Source organism: Balaenoptera ricei, chromosome 2 (assembly GCF_028023285.1).
Source record: "Balaenoptera ricei isolate mBalRic1 chromosome 2, mBalRic1.hap2, whole genome shotgun sequence".
Lineage (NCBI taxonomy): Eukaryota > Metazoa > Chordata > Mammalia > Artiodactyla > Balaenopteridae > Balaenoptera > Balaenoptera ricei.
In genome coordinates this window covers 51,488,473-51,503,432 of record NC_082640.1, presented here as the reverse complement: position 1 = coordinate 51,503,432, position 14,960 = coordinate 51,488,473, and the positions used below count along the sequence as shown (strand labels likewise).

The following is a 14,960-nucleotide window of genomic DNA, read 5'->3' as shown; positions in this document are numbered from 1 at the left end:
GTCAGTTATATGCTGGTGTATAATAAACCATCACCAAAACTTAGTGCCTTAAAACAACAACCATTTATTTGCTTATGATATGGATTAGCAATTTTGGCTAGGCTCAGCCGAGCAGTTCTGTTCCATGTGGTGTTAGCTGAGTTCATTCATGCATTTTCAGTTAGTTGACAGGCTGGCTAGGGCATATCACATGTCCCTGGTGCCCTCATTTGTATTTTTGTCAGTGGGCACCTTGATGCTCTACTTTGTGACCTCAAGAAGGATAGCTCAGGTTTCTTACATGGTGCTTATGAGGTCTCTGATTGCATCATAGTTGCTATGTCCCCTTGACCAAAGGCCAAGATTCAAAGGCCTCCTGGTGATGTTAGAGGAGACTGTACCAGGGCATGAATATGAGAAGGTGAGATTCACTGAGGGCATTAATGTTACAACCCATCACACCAAATAATATAGTGTCTCAGCTTAGCTAAAACAAGCACACCACCCCTCCTACTTTAAAGAAAATTCTAGCTATGGAAATTTCATTGTTTTTTTCAGGAGACATTTTTAGAGTACTTAAATAATTGTATATATTTTATTACTGTCCCATTTGAGAATGGGCCAATTTGGATCACCATCTTGTCACTACAAAAGAGGTTAGGACATCAGATTTGAGTAGTATTCAAGAAACATAAAACAAGGTATTTTGTGGGACAAGCAGAACAGCTTTTCCATTGTTCTTAAGTAAAGATTTTTAAATTATTTTTCTAATTTAACTCTCAATCAACTAAAAGAATGCTTTTACACCTGTTGTAGTTTTATTAAGTTTTAAACAAAACATTTAACTTGACTTTGGAATTCTTGTCTCCCTTTTTAGAAACAAAATGCCTCAAAATATTGTCTCTGATTTCTTCTCAGAAGTTGAAATGTAAAACATTATTATTTGGGAGAATTTTGTGGAATATAAATAGGTATAAACAATAGTTTTAATCCTTAAAATGAGTTGTTTATATGGTGACATTAAAGTAGTGAATACTCTTGTTTTCCTCAGCCCTTGCTGCCATCTCAGTACTGGTACTACACTTTGGAGATGAGTTTTTATTGGTCTCTCTTATTTAGCCTTGGCTCTGATATCAAGAGGAAGGTAAGTGTCTTATTTACAAAACTACTTTATCCATTTTTTTCAAAAGTTTTTATCCCCCTGCCCTAAATCCTAATCTTTAAATCATATTTTTATATATGTTCAGTTCCAGTTCATAACTTTTTTGCTTTTATAACACAAAGAATAGTGCAAATATGCTCATACTTTGGTGCCTTGGTAAGTATTTGTAGTGAAACATTATAGAAACTTTAACTTTGAAGCTCTACACTTGTTCAATAAGAAAAGAACTCTCCTTTATGATGTCTGCTTCTTTCTTTTGGTTTGAGAATTTAGTATTCTTCAGTGCAAAGAAGAAAAGTGCTAGTAGTTTTAATTCTACAGCCACGTCCTTTAGTTGATTACAGACCACTTTATATAATTCTTTTGATGTATTCAGTGACTTTGAAAACATTTTTTCCTTAATTCATCCAAGATCCTTGTTAGAAAACATTGCTTCAAGCACTATTAGCTTTGCTTTATTTGCAGGGAAACTAAGTCACAGGCATGCTAAATGCATCCTCTGAGGTCACAAAGTGTGGTATTTTAGGAACTGTTTGGTTGGTACTGATTCCTATTTGCTGGTACAGAAAATTGTATTAGACTCTCAGAGCAGTCACGGATTTCCTCATATACGTTAGCAGTACAGATCAAATGACAAATACTCTTGGCATGTACTTTATATGCTACGCTCTATATGAAAGATTGGTTTGTAGCAAAGTTTGGGTGATAAATAAAATTAAGTTGAATTCAGTATTAAGGAGATAAAACCAAGTTGGCTTGACTAAATGATGTTTGAGTGAGCGATGGTGCACAGTCTATCACTAAGGGGCCCAGTCAGCTGCTCAACTGGAGATCTGAAAAGAAACTTACAGAATAAACCATAAGAACATACTGTGAAAAAATCTGATTGAAATGATTTCCTTTTTCATAAAACTTAATAACAGCTATAGTTTAACTGTTATTAACTTAATTTAGGCTAAGAATATGTCAAAATTTAATTGATTAAGTCATTTTCTCAAGGGATAGAATTGAAAATAATCATTATTTAGAAGGTCTTCATAGATATACTCAGGTAGCTTGATCCTGTAATGATCCTATCTTTTTCCCACTTTTGATCCTTTTATTTTTTTCAGTAGTTGCTTTCTCTTTATTATTTACAGGTGCATTGGACACCTTTTCAAAAATTAAATGTAGATATATGTCATATATTTGTAAATACACATCTTCAGAGACATAAAATTATTAGGAATTGGGTAAAGCACAGGCTCTGGAGTCAAATTGCCGAAGTTTGGATCCCTGACTTCACCACTCATTAACATCTTGAGCTAGTTGGTTACATTTGCTAAGCTAGATCTGTCTCCTCATATATAGAGTAGAGCTAAAAATAGTTCTTATCTCCTCCAGTTGTTGTGAGGATTAAACAAGTTAATTCATACAAAGCACTTTCTGGTGTATAGTAAGTACTTAATAAATTAGGCTGTTATTATTATCATGTTTATTCTTTTACTTTGGCTACAAGGAAACTGAAGTCTTTAAGTTTTTTTAAACATTTTAATCAGGATAGTCACAGACCATACAATTCATCTATTTAAAGTGCATAATGCAATGGTTTTGAGTATATTTGCAGAATTCTGCAGTCATCACCACAGTCAATTCTATTTCCATCACCTCAAATAGAAATCCTGTACCCTTTAGCAGTCACTCCGCATTTCTTCTAACCTCCACAGCCCCACGCAACCACTATCTACTTTCTGCCTCTATGCATTTGCCTCTTTTGGATATTTCATATAAATGGAATCATACAATATATGTTTTTTTGTATCTGGCTTCTTTCACTTAGCATAATGATTCATTCATGTTGTAGCATGCATCAGTAATTCATTCCTTTTTATTAATGAATAATATTCTATTATATGGATATACTACATTTTGTTTATCCATTTATCAATTGATGGATATTTGGGTTGTTTCTACCTTTTTGGCTATTATGAATAATGCTACTATGAACATTGATGTGCAAATTTTTGCATGAACATATATTTTAATTTTTCTCATGTATATACCTAGGGGTGGAATTGCTAGACTATATAGTAGTCCTATGTATAACCTTTGGGGGAATTGTTAGACTCTAACAAAGCAGCCATGCCATTTTACATTCCTACCAGCAATGTATAAGGGTTCCAACTTCTCCACATCCTAGCCAACACTTGTTATTGTTTGTCTTTTTTATTATAGCTATCCTGGTGGGTGTGAAGTATTTTGCTACTGCAGTTATTCCACTTTCATTTGTTCCTTATTTCATATGCAGTAACTCTTATTTTAATAGTTGTATAGTTTTATTATATCTGTCTTGGAATTAGGCAGGGAATTAACAATAAATGTAAATGTACACAGGAATATGCTTGTGTGTGTATGTATGTCTTGTGTGTGTGTGTGTGTGTGTGTGTGTGTGTGTGTGTGTGTACATATATCCAGTGTAGGGCAGTGGGAAGAACAGCAGATATTAGGACTTAGATGACGACGGTTCAATGCTATCTCAATGTTAAATGACTTAATCAATGAGGATAACTCTTGTTCTATCTCCCTCACAAGGATTGTGCTTAAGAATAAAAGTGAAAGCATTTTACACAGTTCAAAATATGCAGATGTAAGTTGTTAGTTTTAAAATTATTATTATCTCTTCCAGTGATTGAGAAATAACTGCATTTGCTTAATGGTTTCCATTTCCCCTCATTATATAGGATTTTCTAGCTCATGTCATCCACCACCTGGCTGCTGTTAGTTTGATGAGCTTCTCTTGGTGTGCTAATTATATTCGCAGTGGGACCCTCGTGATGATTTTACACGATGTGGCCGACATTTGGCTGGAGGTAAACGTTTGCCATTAAAAAACTAATAACAATACCATGTCCTGGGTTAACTGTGACTCCTCACAGGAAGAATTGTCTGTGAGTGATTTAGCAGAGCTCTCTGTCCTGAAAACACCCAAAGTCTGCAGATGTCTCTAGGTCCCCAGATCTTTCAAGTTCAAAGAAAGGAAAGCTTTCAGTTTTTATTTTCTAACCTTCTTTCTCCATGGTACTCGAGAGAGAGGTTACTTTGTGGGATTCCACTTATGCAAGTTGCATGCAGATATTAGCTTAGGAAGTAAGCTGAGGTATCTGAAGAGGAATGAACTCTAAGCTTTTAAACGGAAAACTTGGACTATGACATTGTAGATTTTTAAAGTTGGTCGGCACCGTATATTCACTTAAGCAAAGCTAAATACGCACTGAATGCTTGCACCTCCCTGCGTGGACCCTCCTCCAGCTTTAAGGAATGAAAGCCGATGTTTATTTAAATGACATTTATTTTCTAAGGAAGGAATGTTTCAGAGCAGGGGACATTAAAACAAGAGTCTTCCTAATCCCAAACCACACAAAATATAAGGAACAATGCAAAATTAGGATTGTTTTCTCTACGTGTTTCTGATGTGCTTTGGTTCCTGTTTACCCTGAGGCAGTGGGTCCTGCTGTACTTAGAGCCATTGTTCATCATTTAAATATACTCATTTATAATGAAGCCGGGGGAAATAATGCTAACCTATTTGCATTCAGGATTGCCTCTTCAAGGGCTAATAATTGAATGTAAGTTGATATGGAAGAAATTTAATTTAATTTAATAAGATCTTGTTCTTCTAGATCAGGGTTCAGCAAACTTTTTGGTAAAGAGCCAGGTAGTAAATCTAGCTTTGTGGGCCTCATAGGATCTCTTGTCACATATTTTTCTTTTTTGTTGTTTTTTTCTTTTCTCTTGTACCCCTTTAAAAATGTGAAAACTATTCTTATCCTTCTTAACTCAAGGGCTGACCAGCTTTAGCCCATAGGCTGAACTGTAATTTGCCAAACCCTGTTCTAGATATAACCAGAAGTCATTTGAAGCCATTTCAAAGCAACTGGCTGTTGTTAAAACATTAGCTGTGTACAGAATTGTATTTCTTGTATGTAATCGTAATTAGACATGTAAATACCATTCTAACATCAAGATTATTATATGTGCTTCAGGGCAACACATGGCTTAGGAAGGATTGTGCCAGTTTTTCCGTGTGTTGCTCTCTGAATGTAGCCATCTCTGCTATAATTACCTCCTTCTCTGATCACATCTCAGAAACCCTGCCTGAAAATTAAGACCAAATTGGCCATGAGTTAAAAATTTTATGCTACTCTATTCTTCTAACCCTCTAGTTCAATTGCCTTTGGTGTGTGTCCACCGTAAAAACAGCTTCATTGTGTTACTAAAAGGGAGAGTTAGGTGTTGGGACTGGGAATGAGCACCGTGTTATCCCTGTCTACCCTGCCATTGACATGACATAGCTCCCTAGGTGACCTGGACAAATCACTTAATGCTTTGTTTCTATCCTCAGCTGTAGCATGAGAAGTCATATCTACCTCTTAGGGTATATTGTGCAGTTTAGCTCACTATCGTTTGAAAATGTTCTGAGGTCCTTAGGTAAAAAACAGAAGAAAAATGAAATGTCAAACTCAGTTCCCTACATGGGTAAACTATGAGAACAGCTTCATGTTGTTAATGATCATCAATAATTCTTGATTCACAAGTCATGATCTAACTTGAGGTTCGGTGAGTGAGGCCACTACCCTCCATCAGCTGGTGGTAGAAACAACATTGAATAGTGGCGTGGGGCCGATTTTTTATATTCTCCAGAAGTGCCTATTCCATAGCTTCCTCAAGTAGTTTGTTTTAGTGTTTGTCCTCTCAGTCAAGTTCTAATTGAACCCAGACATGGTACAACTTTTACCCCTGTTTAGACCTTCCTAAAGATGGAGACTATTAATCTTTCATGTTCCTTAAGACAGTTGTTGGGTCATTTCTTAGTTCTTTCTTTGCAAGGAAGAACAGCCTCAACATCTACAATTTTTACTCATAAGCAACCTTGTGCCTTCTTCATGCATCTTCATGATCTTCTCTAGTTTTCTGCATGTTAAGTTTGGATCCAGGACCCAACACTTTAACAGTATCTTGACTGATACTTAGCAAAGGAGAGGGGTTTCTCTCTGATATCCATCTTTGCACAGCCCAGAATAGGCCACCTGTGCATTTGCCCAAAGGAGTGCTACTTTGCCATCACAAGTGGGGGCAAAGTAGCACTCTTCATGCCTATGCACATCTCTAGCTTCCTGCCCTGGCCTACCTTCTGACCCTTCAAACAGTTCCCCACTCCATTCCAAGCCCTCTAAACTTCTGGCCTTTCTCCCCATACCCAAGTCCTGCCCAGCTGGCGTGCCAGCCTTCTATCTCAGCAATGGAGGCTGTTCCCTTTTGGGACCCTGCCAATCCCATAGTCTGATCACATTCTTACCCCATGGTAAGTATGGAAAATGCAATGTAAACCATTCCTGAAATGTAATAAGCTGCTTCTCTTGTTCTAGATGGGCCTTGAGGTTCCTGGGTGATTTCAGTTCTGAAACTGGCAGGGCTGAACCACACCACCCACCTGCCGACCTCCCACCCCCAACTTCAGACTCTTTCCCATTCAGCCTTGGGCTCCACTGGATAATGCAAGAGAACATCCTCGTTACATTAGTACCACAATAAACAACATTTTCTGTAATTCTTTTCACTCAACACAGATAATATGAGCACTACAGGCTAGCATAAAATAAGTAGGGAAAATCAAGTGCTTGAAACTTTACTTCAACCAGGACATGGCCCCAAGGGCTGCCTCCTAACTCCACTTCTTCTGTCATCTGCCTTAAAGTAGCCGCCTTGATTGCAACATGCCCAGCCCAGCCCAGGACTTCACTCACATCCCAGCCTTTCTTCAATCCCGCTCTCCTCCCAGTTAAATGGAGGAATTCAATAAATGCCCAGATAAAATACATGCTAAAATTAATTATGCTAATTTGTAGTGCTTGTGAAATACAGGAGTAATATTACAGTCATTCTAACTAATTTTTTAAACATTATATTATGCAAAGTTTCAAACATATGACAAGGTAAAGAGTATAATGGGCCCAGTGGACCCATCATCCAGCTTTAACAGTTATCAATATGGCCAATCTTGTTTTGGCTATTTCTCATCCATAACCCAACCCCCACCAAGATTTTGAAGCAAATCCCAGGTATAATTTAATCTATAAATATTTAATTTAAAAATTTTACATGAATATCACCCTATCTGAATGCAATTTCTTTCTATTTTCTCAGTCTGCTAAGATGTTTTCTTATGCCGGATGGAAGCAAACCTGTAACACCCTGTTTTTCATCTTCTCCATCATATTTTTCATCAGCCGCCTCATTATTTTTCCCTTCTGGTGAGTAGACAAGGTGCTGTGTGTGCCTTTGGTCACTGTGCTGAGGTGGCCTTGCATGTTGTTCAGGTTGGAGCATTGCCTTTTCTTTCTTTCTTACACTGATCTGCAGCTATTTGTGCCAAGTTCAGCTGGAAAGAAGAATGTGAAGGGGCCATTTTTATAGATAATTAAAACCACACCTTCCAATGTGAAAAGGCTTGTTACAAAGGGAGATTAAAGATGTGTAACCAATGGGAAGCAGCAACTCTTATTCTGTGTCTGGTTTCATGAATATGGATCTTTCTTTGTGATTAACAGCTTTTCCAGTTATTCAGTGAAATGTCATTGGCCAATTATCAGCCCTTTAAAAGAGAGGCAAGTTCTGTGTTAAACTTACAATAGTTATAACCACCATTAATTGAATGCCAGACACTGGACTAGGCCCTTTATACATCCTGGCACTAGCTACACAACAAATCATAAAGATAGGTATCATCACTTCCAGTTTGCAGATGAGGAAACTGATGCTGATTTCATTTTCCATGATCACTGGTCCTAACAGTGATTTGGACCACTGGCTCTTGGTCAGTCTGTTGATTTTGTTTAGCCAAGAGCTGGCAACGTAGAACCTATGTTGTGTCTCTCCTGACAATCATTCCTTTGGCAAGCATAATTTTCCATGTGTTGATTGACAGAAACCAGAGGAAAAATGTGAGGAAGACATTGATGGTTTGGAAAGAACAGCTTAAAACTAACTGTAGTTTGGGGATAGTCTAGGAGTTTCAGATATTCTCAACAGAAAAACTAGTGCTATTGGAGGTACTAGGTTCCAGCGGAATGAAATGGGGACCCGGATTTCAGGCCTGATCCCTTGTGGGTGGAGAGCACCCTTGACTAGCAGCATGCAGGGAAGACTGGTATGAGAGTGTGGGTGCTGCCTGCCCTGTGGAAGCCAGCTGCGTTCTTTAACCCAGGATTGGGTGTCTTGATTAGACATTTTTTTCTGGAGAGGAGCAGCATCATGCAGTGATGAATTTCACAGGTGCAAGTCAGTCCTGGCTCCAGACTTACTACCTGTGTGATCTTGTACAGGTTAGAACATTTTTCTGTGCCTCAGTTTCTCATCTGTAAAATGTAAATAAGGGTTGTCATGAGGCTTAATTGAAGTAATACATATGAAATAGCTTAGAACAGTGTCTGGAACATAATAAGGATTCAGTAAATACCAGCTGTTATTACTAAAATTATTAATGAGTCTCTGAGAATTTGAAGTTTAATCTAGAATCAAATCTGAGATACATGTTTAAGATACTCTTCTTGATTGATGAATCATATTACCATCACTTTTGCTTTGGCTGATCAAGTGTGTTTATGAAATTAGAATATTGTACAATAGCAATTATTGATAGGGTAAGTATTAACTTGCAGATAGCAGTTGAGTTGTGGCTTTTCAGTGTGACTTTCATGGTGCTCTAAATCCAGCATTTGCCCATTGGTGACACTTATTTTGTTCAAAAAGTACCATGTGTTCCAGTTATCTATAGCTGTATAACAAACCTTTGAAAAATTTAGTGGCTTGAGACAGTAGTGAGCAAACTTTTTTTATAAAGGGCCATAGAATAACTGTTTTAGGCTTTGAGGGCCATATATGGTCTCTGTTGCATGTTTTTCTTTGTTTGGTTCTGATTCTTTTACAACCCTTTAAAAATGTACCAAACCTAGCTTAGATCACTGGCTGTAGAAAAATGGGCTGCAGGCCAGACTTTACCAACACGCCATGTTTTGCAGAGCTCTCTCTTAAAACAACAACACATTATTATTACTATTTCTTATGGATCTGGGAGTTGACAGGCCTCATCTACATGGTTTTCACTCATGTGGTTACAGTCAGATGGTCGCTGGGCAGTCAGGGTTGGAGTTTTCTTGAAGGCTTCCTCACTCACAAGGTTCAGGTGACACCCGTGACATCAGCTGGTTGATGCTGATTGCTGGTTGGGACCACTGCTGGGCCTGTCAGCTGGAACACATGCCCATGCCCCTCCACTGGCCTGACCTTCTCTTAGCACAGCAGATGGATTTCAAGGGTGAGCAGTTCAAGAGAGAGCTTGGCAGATGCTGTGTCTCCTTTTATAACCCAGCTTCAGAAGTCACAGCATGTCACTTCCAGCCTCATTTTCTTCATTGAATCCAAGTCACTAAAGCCAGCTCATATTTAAGGGAAGGAAATTTAGACTCCATTTCTTGATGGGAATAGTTTCAAATAATTTGTAGAGATATTTTAAAAGCACACACCATGGAAGTTCTCAGTCTGGAGAACTCTCTGAGAAGCCTAAGTATAGCTGCTGTGGTTGACTACTAATTCAGCATCGAAGGATCTTTGCCTCGGACCTTCCCATGATGTCTCAAAATCAACAGGCCAGCTTACTCTGCCTCACAGACAGTCCAACATCGGGTTGGGGTTGAGTGGTGTGTTACTTTCCCACATACCCTCAACTTTAAAATCCTAGATTTAAGTGACTTCCCTGGTGGCGCAGTGGTTAAGAATCCACCTGCCAGTGCAAGGGACACAGGGTCGATCCCTGGTTCGGGAAGATCCCACATGCCACGGAGCAACTAAGCCCGTGTGCCCCAACTACTGAGCCTGCACTCTAGAGCCCATGAGCCACAACTACTGAGCCCACGTGCCATGACAACTGAAGCCCACGTAGCTAGAGCCCGTGCTCCGCAACAAGATAAGCCACCACAATGAGAAGCCCGCGCACCACAACGAAGAGTAACCCCCACTCACCACAACTAGATAGCCCATGCACAGCAATGAAGACCCAATGCAGCCAAAAATAAATAAATGAATAAAAATTTTAAAAAAAAAGAAAGGAGAATGATCAAACCAGAAGAAATAAAGACATTATTAAAAAAAAAATCCTAGATTTAAGAACTCATTCTCTTGCCAGCATTTCTGGAATTCAAGGAGAATTAGTTACATGCATTTGGCATTTTCTTGATCTTGATACTTCGCTGAATTCACCAGCCTACTGCAGAGGGCAACCAATACCACTGTTTGCTGTCTTCAGGAGGTTGGGCTGCAAATAAACCAGTATTAACAGACTTGACTGTAAAAATTTTTTGTGGGTAAAAATTCTTCTGTACTGACATTGACTGATCTTCATTGCTTGGAAGCTTATGGAGAACCTCACCAAGCTATTGGAAGTTTGGGAGATGGGTTTTTCATGGTTTTTGAAAACATTAGTTGCAGTGTACTACTCTGACTTGAATAGCCATCCCATCTGCTTGAACATGTTACACAACCAAGTGGTGGTACCAAAGAGGAAAAGTCAGTTCCTTGTTGTTAGTCTGGCTCCCACCATCTGTCTAAAACTTGTAACTCTGCACACTCACTTTTCAAGGATATTTTATTAGTCCAGATTTGTTGGGAATTTACCATGGACCAAACAAAGTGCAGACAGGCCCATTTCAAGATTCAGACATTTTAGAGGTTCTGTGGGAGGTGGTTCACCATCTAGTTGCTCTGTTCTTCTCAACTGCTTTTGTTGTACATTTTGTGGTGAGGTGAAGGGTTGAGTGGGGAGAAAGCTGACTGGGGTGGTGCCATCTGAAAGTCATCTGAAACCTTGAGAAAAAGAACAGGAGTTTTACATCACACGTGTCTTTCCCTTTCTTCTCCTTTCCTTTTATTCCCCCAGCCTCAAGCAGATTTGCTTTCCCCTCATGAGTTTCCTTTTGTGTTCATACAACTGTGTCCCCAATTCTCCTTTCCCCCTGCTCTTTTTAGGGATCTAATTTAGCCAGTTTTCAGTCAGTGTCAGCAAGAGTTAATTACCTTGATTTTCTAAACAGTGTTACTGTCAACATTAGGTAGACATTCCAGTTGGCACTGGCCAAACTGCTTTAATCTAATTGCCTGGTTGCCCCCATTTATTTGCATTTTTCTTCAAAAACATTTAAATCTCAGGCTTATGTTATTCACATTGTATTCCCAACTATTGTATTAAAATAATGACTTCTATATTTGTGAATTATTGGATGCATCTATCTACTTGAATATTATACAAATACCACCCGAGATCATTCGGTTAGAAAGAGCCTCCGAAGGTCAGATAAATGGTTCCCCTAGCTCCTGACAGTTTTCCTCCATAAATAAAAAGAGCAGATAATGATTTAGTCCAGGCTGATTGATCTGAAGGGAAGGAGCACTGTTTCAACTGAAGTTTCGGAGTGGCAGTGCTGGCTCATTGCTTTGTTTCTTGAACTCACCACTGCTAGATGTTGTGAGGAGCTCACAGAAGAGTGAGACGCAGCTCCTAGCCTGCAGCAGTTCATGATGGCAGTAGAAGAAATCTTTGTATCCACCACCTTTTTCATGTATTTGAAGGCTATTAATACTGACCCATATTTTTTTTGATATTCCAAAAAGAAAAAAATAAAACATTTCCTGTAAACCAAAACTACAATGAGGTATCACCTCACACTAGTCAGAATGGCCATCATTAAAAAGTCTACAAATAATAATTGCTAAGAGAGGGTGTGGAGAAAAAGGAATCCTCCTACACTCTTGGTGGGAATGTAAATCGGTGAAGTCACTAAGGAGAACAATATGGAGGCTCCTTAAAAAACTAAAAAATAGAGTTACCATGTGATCCTACAATCCCACTCTTGGGCATATATCTTGGGAAAGATGAAAACTCTAATTCAAAAAGATACATGCACCCCAATGTTTATTGCAGCACTATTTACAATAGCTATGACATGGAAGCAACCTAATTGTCCATTGACAAATTAATGGATAAAGAAGATATGGTACATATATACAATGGAATATTACTCAGCTGTGAAAAAGAATGAAATAATGCCATTTGCAGCAATATGTATGGACCTAGAGATTATCATACTAAGTGAAGTACAATAAGTCAGACAGAGAAAGACAAATAATCATATGATATCACTTATATGTGGAATCTAACAAAATGATGCAAAGGAATTTATTCACAAAACAGAAATAGACTCACAGACATAGAAAACAATGTATGGTTACCAAAGGGGAAATGGGGGGAGGGATAAATTAGGGCTTTGGGATTAATAGGTACACACTACTATATATAAAATAGATAAACAACAAGGACCTACAAAGGAATTGTATTCAATATCTTATAATAACCTATAATGGAAAAGAATCTGAAAAAGAATAGATACATATATGTATAACTGAATCACTTTGCTGTACACTTGGAACTAACACAACATTGTAAATTAAATAGACTTCAATTTTAAAAATGGTTAAGAATATAAAAAATAAAACATTTCCAACAGTGAATAATACTCAAATAAATAGCTTCCTTACCTCCAAGGGTACATATGCTAGTGGTAACTTTATTTTCCCCACCAGTGGTTCACAGAACTTTGGACTTCATCTTTTGATGATTCAGGTCTCACTGGTATAGAAAAATGGTACCCTGAGAAGCCTCATATGAAAGAGAATTTTGTGGGCAATGAGGCCATATAAACCCTTGAAATGGCTATCAGAGAGAGAACAATTTTAAGAAAAGACGAGACACAACAAAGCTGAAAGCATACAGCAGTGCTCTTAGCTGATGTCCATCAGAGAGAGACAAGAGTGAGGACACGATGGTCCTTTCTTTCCTCCTAAGGCCTGGTGCCTCCGTTCTGAATGGTGTGTCAGGGGCAGAGCAGGGATCTGATGGTGCCAGGGTCAGCTTCCTCGCCCTCCTGGGATGGCACAGTGCCCTTCCCACAGTCATCAGAGGAGAGGAGGGGTTGCACCGTGCCAGAGAGGCTCTGTTGAAGCATCTCAGAACTGAACTTTCCAGTCACACAGCTTATAGAGGAGACGGCAAATGACACTGCAGGTGTTTGCTCTGCGTCTCATTCAATGAGGAGCCCTCAGGGGAGCTCCTTCCCACACCCCACAGGCTTGGCACTTCTGTTGCTGCTTGTAAACTTATGAAGGACAGCTACAACAGTCCATAGAATTTTAGAATTTTAAATTCATAATTTAGTCCAACCCCTTTATTCATTTATGTGTTTGGAAATAATTTTAAGCTTACATGATAATTTCAAGTGTATCACAGAGAACTCTTACATATTGCCTTTACCCAAATTTACCAGTTAACGTGTCCCCCATTTGCTTTGTCACTTTTTCCTCTCTCTCTGTTTCTCTTTCTCTTTCTCTCTCAACACACACACCCACATGTGCTCACACATGTGGGTGTGTGTGTGTGTATATATATACATATATATATGTATACATATTTTTTCTGAACCAGTTGAAAGTTGAAACCATCACATCCTTTTAATCCTAAATAGTTCAGTGTGTATTTCCTAAGGACAAGGACATTTTTCTACAGAATCACAGTATAGTTATCAATTTCAGGAAAGGTAGCAATCTACCATCCATGTTTCAGTTTTGTCAATTGATCCGATAGTGCCTTTCATTGCTTTTTTTCCCTCACTATTGGATTTGGCCCAGGATCACATTCTGCATTCAGAATGTTGTCATCCGCCTGGAATAGTCCTCACCCCTTCTTGCCTTTCGTGTCATAGATATTGTTGAAGCGTTGCAACCCTGTTTGTTTTTCACGTGAGAAGTTAAGATAGTTCCAGGATTGCACAGCTAGTTATGAAAGAATCAAGATTAGAAACAGGACATTTGAAACACAAAACAGATATGTTTCCAGTTAAGTTACTAAATTTGATAATTAAGAGCAGGCATCATTGCCTTACCTAAGTATTATTAAGTTTTCTTCAACTACTTGGTCACTTCGAAATATAAGCCATCTCTAGAATGTTAGATGAGCAATTACGCACCTGTAGAACCAGTATTTGTTATCCTGAAAAGGCTTAATGCTCACACCTACAATTAGCAAGAAAAAAAGACCTTTAACTTTCATTAGAAAAATACAACTTTTGGTGGCTGCCTTATCCAGCCCAGCAAAACCAACTACTATTTATACCAACAATGTGATTTTTTGCAAACCATGTAAACTTTAGTGATTGAGTAAAGAGTAAAAATGGGGGAAAAAACCCAAAACAGGAAAAAGGCTGAGCTTTGCAATCCACGGGCACCATGGTAGTGCATCCGTTTGTACAGATTAAAGGCCAGCGTACAGAGCAAAATTGAGGAGTATTCTCTGTGAAAAGGGAGATTCCACAGGGCCCACAAGGTAAATGTGCAAGTGTTTGTGGGTTCACTCGTGTGTCTGCACACTTGATACACAAAATTGAGAAAGGCAGATTTGTTTTTTTTCCTTCCCATTCTCCTTTCAGCAAAAGACCAGAAGAAATCGAGGCTGAGAGATTGGACCATCTTTTAGTGAGGGCAGTGAGACCCATAGGAAGAGGCCCTGAAAATGCAACTGAAGCCCCATAACTGCTGTCCTCCCTTCTGAACTCCTCTTCACTTCTTGGACCTCCTATCCCCTCTGTCCTCCCACAGCACAGGGTCCCCACTCCTCCTTAGCCTGCTCCTCCCCTCCAAAGCGGCCTCCTCCTTCTCCCTGATATGCAGAAAATCCAGC

At 38.8% G+C, this 14,960-nt stretch overlaps 1 protein-coding gene across 1 annotated transcript in view; it reads left to right on the top strand.

Annotated features, from left to right (window-relative positions):
• CERS3 (ceramide synthase 3) overlaps nucleotides 1-14,960 on the top strand; it is an 86,240-nt gene that overhangs the window by 28,392 nt on the left and 42,888 nt on the right. Inside the window, exons 6-8 of the mRNA XM_059915407.1 lie at nucleotides 1,031-1,123; nucleotides 3,862-3,990; nucleotides 7,325-7,431. Coding sequence (XP_059771390.1) covers nucleotides 1,031-1,123; nucleotides 3,862-3,990; nucleotides 7,325-7,431 — 329 coding nt within the window. The remainder of the gene's footprint in view (nucleotides 1-1,030; nucleotides 1,124-3,861; nucleotides 3,991-7,324; nucleotides 7,432-14,960) is intronic.